The sequence below is a fragment of the Aotus nancymaae genome, unplaced genomic scaffold, assembly GCF_030222135.1.
Source record: "Aotus nancymaae isolate 86718 unplaced genomic scaffold, 86718_ANA_hifiasm-v0.15.2.pri h1tg000046l, whole genome shotgun sequence".
In the NCBI taxonomy this organism is placed as follows: Eukaryota; Metazoa; Chordata; class Mammalia; order Primates; family Aotidae; genus Aotus; species Aotus nancymaae.
This window is the reverse complement of record NW_026988460.1, coordinates 5,733,264-5,746,256: the sequence shown is the minus strand read 5'-3', so window position 1 is coordinate 5,746,256 and position 12,993 is coordinate 5,733,264. Positions and strand designations below refer to the sequence as shown.

The window sequence follows — 12,993 nt, the reverse complement described above, 5'->3', positions numbered from 1 at the left end:
CCGAGCTCTTATCTACCCCATGTTCTGCCTTGCTTTGTGGGTTTGGGTACATTTGCCAAGTTTTCCCAATTAGCCTGCTAACTTTTTCATTTTTTGAGATGGAGTCTCGAGCTGTCCCCCAGGCCAGAGTACAGTGGCATGATCTTAGCTTACTGCAACCTCCACCTCCTGGGCTTAACTGATCCTCCCACGTCAGCCTCCTGAGTCGCTGGGACTACAGGCACGCGTCACCATGCCCGGCTAATTTTTGTATTTCTAGTAGAGATGGGGCTTTGCCATGTTGGCCAGGTTAGTCTCAAACTTCTGGCCTCAGGCGATCTGCCTGCCTTGACCTCCCGAAGTGTTGGGATTACAGGCATGAGCCACCACGCCTACTACCTCTTTAGTAAGAATGCTGCCCCTTCCTTATCCCTGTGTCCTTCTATACTGCTCAACACAGAAACTGGCTTATGAGTCAGCCGCAGGACCTGGGGCCCTTTCACCTGTTAAGGAGCAAGGCATTTGAGAATGTAGAGGGCTAATGGTGAGACCAAAGATTTAGGAGAAATAATTGTGCCATTTTATTTCTTAAGAAATAAGAAGGAGAGAAGGAAGGAAGGGAAAAGAGAAACGCAACAGTAGAAACCAATATGACATTTGGTAAGGCTGAATAGTGGACACAGAGATTATCATCATTGTTACTGATTTATTACATGCTTCCCCACTTTGCTTAAGATATTTCATTTAAAAAATGATTATGTCACACCTGTAATCCCAGAACTTTGGGAGGCCAAGGCAGATGAACCACCTGAGGCCAAGAGTTGGAGACCAGCCTGGCCAACATGGCAAAACCCTGTCTCTGCTAAAAATACAAAAATTAGTTGGGCATGGTGGCAGGTGCCTGTAATCCCAGCTACTTGGGAGGCTGAGCTGTAATCCTACTTGAACATGAAGAGAGGTTGCAGTGAGCTGAGATCATGCCACTGCCCTCCAGCCTGGGTGACAGAGCAAGACTGTCTCAAAAAAAAAAGAATATGTCAGGTGTACATTTAAACAAATATATAGACATATTGTCCTTCTGCAAAACTATTTGATATCAAAAGTCCTAAAAATGCTTGTTTTGACCCAATAATTCCATGCTAGAACATACAAAGATGTATGTACAAGAAGCCTGCTTTCTATTGCTTCAAGTATAGTGACAACTGCGTGGGCAGGTGGGGAAGCTGTACTAAATTAATTTCCTAAATAAGTAAAATGAGCAATTTTAATCTTCCCTAAATACTTGGTACCTGTGCTGGTACAATACGTGGAGTACTCTGGACACGACTAACCTTTTTTTGGATAATTTTTTATTAATGTAATTAACAATCAAAGCACACGTTAATAGATTCACCGATCCTAAAAGCTATTTGGGGTGGCCTTTTGCACCTCTTCACCTTCTCCTAGATAGCTTGTTTCTCTGTTTTGGTTCTTGTTTTCTTTACAGTTGGCTGTTAATTCTTGCTACTGTGACCTGGACTCTCACTAGAAATTGTGCTTTCCCCCCATCTAATCAGAACTTTAAAACATAAAAACAGAAAACCCAGGTAGCCAAGTTTGAATGCACCATGTCTGAAGTAAATCATGTCTGAATGAAGTCCTGGAGGTCTGTCTCCAACCACCTGAGGAACCTGTTGAAATGCTTTTCCCCAGGACTCAACACATCCTCCTAAGACTCTGGATCATGCAAACACTTAAGGTACTTTGTATGAATGTTAGAATTTGAGAACCTCTAGCTTATGCATTCTCATATGAAAAAATATCCCTTGAATTCAAGGCTATGTCAAGCCAATGAGTCATCTCTGGTGTAGCTGAGCTGCTGCCCAAAGTTAGAGTGGCTCAGGAGTCAGACGTGATGGTCTGGTGCCTGTGCCATGCCAGGTGTGAAAATCACAGAAACTTGGTGATCTCTGTTTGGGGGGCTTGAGACAGGGCCTCAAGAACTCTGTTATCCAGGCTAGAGTGCAGTCATGAGTCACTGCAGCCTCAACCTCAGCCTCCCCAATAGCTGGGACCACAGGTGCACGTTACCATACTCAGCTAATTTTCTGTAGAGATAAGGTCTGGCTAGGTTGCTCAGGCTGGCCTCAAACTCTTGGCTTCAAGCAATCCTCCTTCCCCGGCCTCCCAAAGTTTAGACTTGATCCATCATGGTCTGGTCCAACCTCTGTTTTTTTAACTGAGATCACCTGGGTAGATGGAAGGTTACATGAGGAGAGATGTATTTCCTAGGCTCCTCTGTCTTTGGGTTGGCTGAGGTTTCTGATCAGTGGCCTTTGGATGATTGAAGCCAACCTGGACTCATAATGTGGGGAGAAATAGGGTAACTGTCTCATATGAGACTGTCTTCACAGACTGATTAATTTCCACAACAAAATCAAGTCATGCAGCCTATTTACCAGAGATCAATTAAATTGGCCACACTCTCTTTTCATAACTTATCCCCACTGGACTGAACATTTAATAGTTTATATTACACTCAACTAAGTTTCAAAATACCTACCACCTCCCTTTTTACCTAGTACTTTTATCAAAAATGATTGTTGTACTCGAGTTTGAAATGTTTATTTAAAAGCTTTTTTATGTTATTTAATGAAGTCATTAAAATGTTCCGTCATCCAAATAAATAAAACAGTTTTAAAGCAGTATATGTCTACTGCTTCTTCCCTTTAAAGAAAGACTTGCAGATTTTTATCTTGCATTTTAAATTAAGCCTCCACATGTCTTGGATATGCTGAGGGTCAAACTATGAAACCTGTAACTAAAGAGCATGTGCTAAAAGTATCACAGAACATGTTATCCTTAGATAACATACTTAGAGGCATGTAACAGACTTAAGACGCATGTATCAGTCCAGCCTCAAACACCACCTCCACAACAAAACAACTACTCCAGAATGAAAATACTGGTATATTTGTATAATGCAAAGAGAAATACAGATATAAATCCTCAAAACGGAAAGTACATTAATAAAAATGTAGCATTATAAGCAAAAAATATTATATAGTACTTGCAGAATTTAGTCTTTCAGTTTAACATTATAATGTCTAACAAAGAAATATTACTTAAATTATAGTTCTCATTATTAATTTAAAGCAACCATCAGTAGAACAGCACAGCTTAACCTAGCAAACAGTTTAAGGAAATGCTTTGTTTCCTAGAAGGAGGGTTTCATTATATTCCATTCGTTTATACCATGAACGACAGAAGAATAATTTTCAAAGTGGAAATTAGTTTCATAAGACAGAATAAAACTGGGCTTCTCAAAGCACAAGCCATTTCCATAAAATTAATTTTTTATTGGCAAAAAATACTTAAACAATTTTGATGTAGCACTCGGCTTCTCAGAGCCCTCCCAATCCTCGAATCACAATCTGTACATACAAACACATGCAATACTGTATTTTTCTCCACACCATTACTAACCAAAACACTTTACTCTTTTAAAACTTACAACTTGACAGAAATGTTTCCATTCAAGATTGGTATATTACAGAGAGCAGTTGTCACTGACGTGGTTTTTAGCAGTAGAAAGTAAACCAGAACCAAATCTTACTTGTTACTTACTGCTTTAAAAAAAATGACTGCCTTGCTACTGACCTCCATCTCTGCTCTTTAAGTTCAATATCAATGCTGACACTTTCAAACAACCGGCGCAGCACAAGGACCCCGCAGCCGGCAATTCAGAGGGCATTTCAGACAACTTTCCCCCTACTTTCTCCTGCTTCCAACAGAAGATCCTCAAGAAATCTAACTTGTGAAGAAGTCCCCCTAGGTTCCTTCTACTTCACTGCAAAATGTAATGCCATTTGAGGTTGTCAAAAATAGCTTCTGTAGAAAACTGGCCATGGTCTTTAGGAAACGTTGCATGAAGAAAATTAGTATAGCCTTTATAGAAAAAGAAAAAAAGTAACCACGCATGGAATAAAAGACGTCAGTACTGGTACAAAAAGACTGCAGGGCCTACTGTCAGGAAGAAAGTCGAGTTAGAAGGACGAATGTGCGCAGCTGGAGCGGGCTGAGCATCCTACTCCTCACCCACCCCACCCCAAAGGAGTCAGTACAATCCGAGTGTCTGTCCACTTCGAGTCATTTTGAAGGCAGCTTAGAAAATTAAACAGGGGCCAGAAGGGAAAGAAACGACGTCACCGTCCAAGCCAAAGAGGAAGGCTGGGTTGGGGGTCTATGTGGCGGGGCCTCCCTCATAAACCAATGCCTTTCAGGTCGCAGGGATGGGTCGCCTGGGTGGTCCGGGGGCTCTGGCAGCAGGGGAACTGGGCCCTGAAGCAGTCCCTCAGCTCCCTGTTGAATAGGAAGCACACGACAGGGTTGATGCCGGCCTGCGCGAAGGTCAGCCACACGGAGGCCGTCAGGTAGGCCTGGGGGACGGCGCCGGGCCGCACCAGGACCCGCAGGTAGCTGGCCACGACGTAGGGGCCCCAGAGGAGCAGGAAGAGCAGCGTGACAGCGTAGAACATCTTGCACAGCCTCTTCTCCGTCTTGAATTCTTCCAGCACGAGGAGGCGGCGCGCGCCGCGGCCCGGCCCCGCGGGCCGGATGCCCACAAGCGCGGGTGGCGTGGGCCCGCGGCCGAAGCCCGCCGTCCAGTTGGCGGCCGCCTGGCCGGTGGCGCCTGGGCCGTGGAAGGTCCAGTCGTGGCTGACGGCGGGCACCAGGCGCGCGGGCCGCATCTTGCGGCGGTCGTGGATGAAAAAGAGCAGGCGGAGGTAGACGAGGTGCGTGGCGCCCACCACCACGGCCAGCAGCAGCAGGAAGCCCAGCGCGCCGGGGGCGCCGTCGGGCCGCTGCTCCAGGGCGCACGGTGCGTCCTCGTCGTCGCCTCCGCCGCCATCCAGCACCGGCGGGAAGGCCGCAGCCAGCGCCAGCGCCCAGGCGGCGCACACCAGCATGGCGGCGCACGGCCAGCCGGCCAGGCGCTCGGCGTAGAAGCGGTGGTGCGCGATGGCCAGGTAGCGGGTGACGCCCACGCCCAGCAGCAGGAAGGCGGCGTGGAAGCAGAAGAGCGCGGCCAGGAAGGCGAGGAGCTTGCAGCCCAGCGCGCCCGGCGGCGCCCCCGCCGCGGCCGCTGCACGCCGCGCCGCCAGCATGACGGCCGGGAGGCAAGCGAGCGCGCGCAGCCCGTCGGCCAGGCACAGGTCGAGCAGCAGGTAGTACGGGGCGCGGTGCAGGCTGCGCTCCCGCACGATCAGCAGCGCGAAAAGCACGTTGCCCGCCAGGCTCACGCACAGCAGCAGGCTGAGCGTGGCCAGCTTGAGGCCCAGGGCGGCCGCCTCGCCGTCGCTGCCGCCGCCGCTGCTCGGCTCGCTCGAGTTCGCCATCGCGGCCTCCCCAGGCCGTGCGCTCCGCCCCGGGGCCGTCCCCGGCCTCGCCGCTCCCGCAGGCCGCCCGGCCCCGCGCTCCGCCGCTGCGCCGGCCCTGGGCGAGCTCCCGGTCCTGCGGGGCTCAGCCCGCGCCCGTCCGGCCCCTCCTGGGCTCCCCGAGCCGCCGCTGAGCCGCTGCCGCCATCTCAGGAATGGTGCGCGCAGGAGGAGGCGGCCACTCCCTGCGCCCTGGGCGCCGCGGGCTTCACTGCGGACAGGGCCGCGCCGCCGCCCGCAGCCCCCCGCATCCTCCTCCGTCTCCTCCTCCTCCTCCGCTGCCGCCGCCGCCGCGCCTCTTGGCTCTGCCCCCCGCCGGGCCCGCCGCTGCCGCCGCAGCCGCTGCTGCCGCCGCCGCCGCCGCCGCCGCGGAGCCCCCTCCCCTCTGCCGGAGCGCGCAGCGCGGCCGCCGCCGCCGCCAGCCCCGCCGAGGCATCCCGCACCGCACGGGCCCGGCTGGGCTAGGGGCGCCGCCGCGGCAGCCGCGGGGTCGGGAGGCAGCCGGGAGGGAGGCAGGGCACAGGACGCAAGGTGGCGGCAAGTCGCGTTTGGCCCCAGGTAACGGGGGTCCGGCGGCGGCGCCTGCGCTGGGGTCACGGTGGCCGTGCGCGGGGGAGGTAGCCTGGGCTGGCAGGGTCGGGAGGCCTCAGAGGGGACAGGAATATCTGTAATGAGCCTTCTGCCTGAAAGCTAGGAGTAATTTACGATGGTAATAGTCATCATAATCCCAAAACCGGTGATACCCAGGTGCGCACTGATGTGGGTAGCAGTGTGCTGGGGGTGCAAGCATTATCTCCCTCAACAGTAATCATGAAGTTGACTCCATCCTTAGCCCCACTTTATACCTCAGGAAGCAGAGGCTTGGAGGTCAAGGGAGTTGACAGCCGGGAAGTGGCGGATCTGGGATTCGAATTTCGCTTGGTCTGATTTCCAGGGCTGGACTCACAGCGACTCTGCGGCATCCCCTGCTCGCTAACTCATCAGTGATCCCAGTGAAGGACCTATATCAGGGAAAAGAGAAATTCAGCATTTCATCTTTAAGCGACTTGGAAGGTGAACCCTATGCTACCTTCCTCCCAGGATATCTATTTTCTGGGTAAGCCTGAAAGGACAGCCCCTGTTCTGATTCTTCAACACACCGCGTTTGTCTAGCAGGACTTTGCACTTGCTGGTCCCTCTGCCTGGACCAGCCCCGCAACAAGCTCCCTCTCCTCAGGGCCTCCTTCTGACCAGTCTGTCTTACTCTACATCCCTGCCCTCTATTCATTTCCTTCTTAGCACTTATAATTTGTCATTATATATTTTCATTTCATTTTTAAAATCTTGCTCTTCTAGTTAGTCGCTAAGCTCTTTGAAGGCAGGGGATCATGCCTGGTTTTTGGTACCACTGTATCCCCAGTGCCTAGCATGGTAAAGTCAGAATTAAACAATGCATTGTTTCTCACGCACACTCATATTTTTTTTCTTCTGTGCAGATAATTAGTTATTGCCTACTGATTGATTAAATGCAAGACAGGCACCTTGATGGGCATTTTCGGGATAGTGCAAGATCATAGAGGACCTTGATGATCAGGCTAAGGAGTCTAAACTTTAGTCTACAGGCAGTTGGGAACCCTTGAAAGCTTTTGAGAAGGGCGGTGATATGACTAGGTGGGTTCCAGGAACATTATTCTGGCAGCAGTATTTAGGAGGGATGACAGAGCAGAGCTGGGAAACCTAGTCCAGAGCCTCAAACTTTACTATGTGCAGAAATCACTGGCGACCCTGTTAAAATGAGGATTCTGATTCAGTAAATCTGGAATGGGGCCAGAGTGTCTGCATTTCTAACAAGCTCCTGGGTGAGACTAATGCTGTTGGTCTGCTGACCTTACGTTGAATAGCAAGGCCCTTGGGGACAGTTTGGATGTATATATTTTTTAATCTAAGTGATTTTTCAAGAAAATCAGCTATTGAGCACCCGACTTGGGACTCTTAAGCGGCCAGCAGCAAGTGGCTGACCAGGCACATCTGCAAATGTATGTTGATAGAAAATAGATTTTGGAGGGTGTATGGGTTAGGAATTGCAGATTGATTTAGTAGCAAAAACGTGTACATGGGTTTATTTTCCTCATGAAAAAAGAAGTCTGGAGGTCAGTGGTTGCTGACATTGATTTATTGACTCAAGGACTGAATCTCTGAAAGCCTTTTAGCCCTTCCCTCATGATCACAGTAGGCTGCCAACACCCCAATCATTGCTTCTTCATTTCAGGCAGAAAGAAGAAAAGGGAAAGAGCAGAAATATTCCGACCACCTAAGTAGGCCCCCTCCAAAGAAGAGCTTTCTAGAAACCCTATATTATAACCAAACACTTAAACATATCATTGGCTATCACTTGAGAGTGAGCACTTGAATAAGGAAGGGTAGGAAATGGTTTCTTTATTTCTTTGTTTAAAGTTAGACCCACAGCAGTAGAGAATTTGATCTGGCTTTGCTGGGGACCTTAGCACTTGGGCTGCCTCTGCCCAGAAGAGGGAATGGCTTCTTAATAACCCAAACAAATTCACCAACTCTGGTTACTTTGTGGTAATACTAATGGCAGCCACCTTTTACCGAGCACTTGCTATGTGCCAAACATTGTGCTAAATTCTTGACGTGTTATTTAAGGTAATCATTGTAATGGCCAGATGTGGATCGTACCCTTACTATCTTCATTTTGCAGAGGAAGCACAGAGGGTTAATTTATTCAGGCTTTCACCACTTACACTTACTTTACACTTACTTCCAAGTAAGTGTAAGAGCTGGAAGTCTGACTTTATTTATTTAGAGACAGGGTCTCACTCTGTCACCTAGGCTGGAGTCAGTGGCGACATCATGGCTTACTGCAGCCTCAACCTCCCAGGCTCAGGCAATCCTCCTACCTTAGCCTCCTCAGTAGCTGGAACCACAGGCTTATACCAACACGCCCAGCTAATTTTTAAAAAATTATATGTAGAGATGGGGTCTCCTTATGTTGCCCAGACTGGTCTAGAACTCCTGGGCTCAAGCGATCCTTCCACCTTAGCCTCCCAAAGTGCTGGGAGTACAGGCATGAGCCACCAAGCCCAGCTGAGGAAGTGTGTTTAGAGCCCATCCTCATGATCTCCACAAACACTGCCTCTTCATTATAACTGTGAAGAAAGCTTTTGTGTTTATAAAAGCAGTAAACTAACGTACACAAACTACTGATGCTCCTGTGCACAGAATTGTAACCCCTTCCAAGAGGGAAAGGATTTTTCAAAACCATCTAATCCTAACACTTGAATTTTACAAACAGAGAAGCTCATGAATAGCTGAGTGGGAGGGAGAATCTAGGTCCTCTCACTCACTCCGTGGTTACTACCTCCACTTAGTTAAAGTCTTCATATTTTTGTTCTAATGAGCACATGATGTTGGACAAGTCATTTAACCTCTTGGAATCTCAAATGTGTCCGTTTATGAAATGGGACATTGGACCAAATGATTTCTGAGGGTCCTGGGCTCTGAATGAGTTTAGATATGAGGAAATGGAAGTTAAGTGATTATGTCTCCCAAATGGAGAGAGATTTATTCTTCAGAAAAGGACATGAAAGCAGAGACATTATTAGTTCTTTATAATTTAAATTTTTCTGTGTTTTCTGTTTCTGTCTACGGCTGAAAATGCTGCTCTTTGGGACTTGAGATTTGCTTTAGTCATTTTCCCAGGCTCAAATAGCAGAAGCAGCAGCAGAAAATATATAAATCATGGCTCTCTCACAGCATTGATATGCCTACTTCTTTCATTATCAACATTTGTTCAGTAGATTAATACTTAAGGAAAAACTATTAACATTTCATTGGCCAGGATCAACGTATTTTACTGTTTCTAGGAAGCTGCAGGCAACAATTTTAAATATTTTCTTAGGCACCAAATTGCATACCTTCATCTCAAAGCAAAAGAGCTCTGTGAGATTTTTTCCTGTAAGAAAAATTTTCATTATGCTTATGTAACCAAATTCTTCCTTCTGCACATAGAAGAAAAATGTGGGTATTTTTCATCCCCCACTCCCCAAATCAGTTATGTCACTTCTTTGATGTACATATAGATGGTGTGAATGGTACTAAAAATCCTCACTGTTCAGAGGAACTGGTTGGCACCCTTTGGCAGATAGAGTCAAGGTCATGGTTTCCCTCATCATGAGGCCCAGTCTGGCCAATGTCTCCAGTTTAACCTCAGGTTTCTAGTCACCTGCCAATAGGTACATTAAACATCAAGTTAGAGAAAGTTGGTTTGAATTAACTCCATCCCAACTCTTAGAAAAAATGAGCCAAAGTCTAGGCCCAGTGAATGTTGGGCTATCAAAGGGCAGCCCTCAGGTTGATCTCTCCACGGGATAAAGTCATAACTTTGACAATGAAAATGGGCTTTGCAGTGAGGTCCACTCTGGTTCGTGTACATGTTCCACCAATGACTAGCTGTGCATTGATGGTAGTTATACATGAACCAGAGTGTACCTAACTGCAAAAAGCCTAGACTTTGGCTCATTGGGCAAGTCTCTTGCCTACTCTGAACATCCGTGTATCAAAAACTCATTGTGGGGAAGATTCAATTAAATGAGATTCATTTACAAAGAGTGTAGCACAAGATGTGCACACAGGTAGTGTGCAATAAATGGTAACTACACTTATGCGTATTTGCTCTTACCTGACTATATAAAATGTCTCAGCTAACCATGGTTTAATTGACTTTTATATTTCCCACCTCATCGTAACCTAGCAGGATGCCCTGTACACGGTAGGTTCTCAATAGTGTGTGGCAAGTATGAGTGTCAGTCCATATAATCAAGAGTACAAGAAGTGCAGCTGCTTCCTAGAAACCTCATTTCTGACTCTGTGTTACCATTTTGTCTTGCTGGTGAGGGAAAAAAGGTAGCCTTAGTGCATCTTGGGTTTCATCATGGGTCCTTGCTTTCTCGGGATACACTGTAATTTCAGGCAAAGTGCCTAAATTGCCTCGTATATGGTCCTTCCGGTTAGTGTGTGCATGTGTGTGTGGGGTATCCCTTCTGATGTTTCATCAGTTGTTGCCATATTGTTCCTCTTGTTTCAAGCCATTGTGGTTTCGTGACTCTTAAAGGCTGCCTTGTGCCAGACTTGTGGTGAGAGAATCTAGGCTGAGGATGCATTTGATATTAGATGCATTTAATATCTAATTTAATCTAAAAACAGCCATTTTTCTCAGCAGTATGTCTGAGAAACTGGGTGCAGCTCCCCTCTCTTTCAGTACCCTCTTCTTCTCTTCTCTTCCTCCTACCTTCATCTCCAGGGATTCCCTATCTGCTCTGGAAGAGGGTGAAAACCCAGTTCTTCTTTGTTCTTCTGGACAATGTAATTACAGTCATCCCTCAGTATAAACAGGGAACTCGTGCAGGGCCTCCCTGTGCACCTGAATCCACCATACTCAAGTCTCATAGTCAGCCCTGTAGAAGCCACATATATGAAAAGTCAGCTCTTCATATATGCAGGTTTCACATCTCTCAAATACTATACTTTCCATCCTATTTTCATTGAAAAAAAATTCACATATAAACCAACTCATGCTGTTCAAACCCATGTTGTTCAAGGGTCAACTGGAATCAATTTCCCTGGGAAGCTGTGGTCCCCAAATTCAGGTGTTTGGAAAAAATAAAAGCCAGGAAGCCACCTTGACATAAACATCTCCTAGGCAAGGAAGCCCAGAGTCTGCTGTCCACTTAAATGTTGGGAAGGAAAGGGAAAAATAGAGGAAGAAAAATTATCACTGCATATCTCAAAATATTGTACTTGCTGTCTGTATTTCTTGAATGAATAACTGAATATCTTTATGTGTATATGTGTAACATATTGTCACACTTCATTTAAGCAAAATATGTTTAGTGAAAACTCTTTAACAGTTAGTTTTCTTTCTCCATATGCAAGAGAATGAAGTTGTGCCCTGACCTAACACCATATCTTTTTAAAAATTAGAAATGGTTGATAGACCTAAAAGTAAGTGCTAAAACTGTAACAACTCTTTGAAGAAAATATAGGAGTAAATTTTCATGACGTTAGGAAGTGATTTCTTGAATATGTTCCCAAAAGGAAGGTGACAAAATAAAAAATATATAGATTAGATTTCATTAAAATTTTAAATTTGTGCTTCAGTGGACACGGTCAAGAAAATGAAAGGCCCACTTACTGAATGGGAGAAAATGTTTTCAGGCAATGTGTCTAATGGGGGACTTGTATCCAGAATATATAAAGAACTCATAACTCAAAAAAGACAACCCAATTTTAAAAATGGGCAAAGGGTTTATATAGGCATTTCTCTAAAAAGATAGGTAAATTGTCAATAAGTACATGGAAAGATACTTTGCATCATTAATCAGTAGGACAATTTGTTTCAAACCATCTGAGATACCACTGCACATCTACTATGGTGGCTATTATCAAAAATGTAGACGATAACAGATGTTGGTGATGACATAGAGGAGTTGGAACCCTCAAATGATGCTGGTGGGGATGGAAAATGATACAGCTCCTTTGGAAAAATCGTTTGGCAGCTCCTCAAAAAGTTAAATATAGAGTTAACTATGGCCTAGCCATTTCATTCCTAGACATTTACCTGAGAGACATGAAAACCCATATACAAATGTTCCTAACAGCATCATTCCTAATAACCAAAAGGAGAGAGCAACACAAGGGTCCATGAATGAATGGATGGATAAATGAAATGTCATATATCCCTGCAGTGGAATATTATTCATTCATAAAAACAAGTATTGGTACATGATGCTCCAACATGAATGAACCTTGAAAACACCGTGCTTAATGAAAGAAGCCAAACACAAAGACCATGTATTGCACAAATCCATGTATATGAAATGCCAAGGACTGGCAAATCCATAGTGATAGAAAGTTGATTAGTAGTTGCTGGGAGCTGGGCAAGGATTGGAGAGTGACTGCTAATGGGTCCAGCGTTTTTTGGGGGTCAGGGGGTGATGAAAATGTTCTAAAATTGGGTAATAGTGATAGTTCCACAACTCTGTAGATGTCCTAAGAAAACAGAATTATTAAAAAAATTCTTATGGAAGTGAGGTGACTTCTGTGGCCTTTGGAGATGTCCTTAAAGGTGGGTAAGAGCCTGGCAAGTAACGTGGACTCCTGGTTACCACTTTCTGAGTAAATGCAGATTCTTAAGATGTGATTTCTTGCGCTCTTCCCTGAGGCTGGCCATAGAAATAAGTCATGCCTTGCCATATGATCAGGTGCACAAGGATTGCCCCTTTGGTGGGCCTTAGCATTTGCCTGCTTTGGGGCTTTGATGTTGAGGTAAATCTGGGAAGAGAGATTGAGAAAATTTTATTCAATCAATAGCTTTATATATCTAGCAGCATAGCCACTAGAAAAGCTATAATTTTTTAGATTCAAAAATGCACTAAGCTATTTTGCATACATGATCTGATTTATTCCTACAAAACCCCATACCCCAGCTTTACAGATGATGAGCCTTGAGTTATAAAGCAGTTAACCATAGTCTATGGTTGCACAGCAGAAAGTACAAGAGCAAGGTAAAATTCCAGTCTGTCTGGACCAAAAGCCTGAA

General features: G+C 46.1%; 2 protein-coding genes across 5 annotated transcripts in view; one reads left to right on the top strand and one right to left on the bottom strand.

Annotated features, from left to right (window-relative positions):
* Positions 1–2,905: 2,905 nt before the first annotated feature.
* On the bottom strand, positions 2,906–5,553 carry GPR27 (G protein-coupled receptor 27). The gene has a single exon (XM_021666768.2). It carries the CDS (start codon positions 5,355–5,357, stop codon positions 4,221–4,223), a length of 1,137 nt encoding a protein of 378 aa, XP_021522443.1. The 5' UTR covers positions 5,358–5,553; the 3' UTR covers positions 2,906–4,220.
* The window catches only part of EIF4E3 (eukaryotic translation initiation factor 4E family member 3), a 76,151-nt gene continuing 68,060 nt past the window's right edge, over positions 4,903–12,993 (top strand). Inside the window, exon 1 of one of the 4 annotated variants that reach the window (XM_064361909.1) lies at positions 4,903–5,186. The gene's annotated coding sequence lies outside the window, so the exon portion shown is untranslated. Of the gene's footprint in view, positions 5,187–5,825; positions 5,955–6,338; positions 6,493–12,993 lie in introns of those variants that run through there. The other 3 variants (XM_064361908.1, XM_064361910.1, XM_064361906.1) reach the window with 3 other exon arrangements.

Coding starts and splice junctions, on each gene's coding strand:
- GPR27 (XM_021666768.2), bottom strand. CDS start 5,357: ATGGCGAACTCGAGCGAGCCGAGCAGCGGCGGCGGCAGCGACGGCGAG.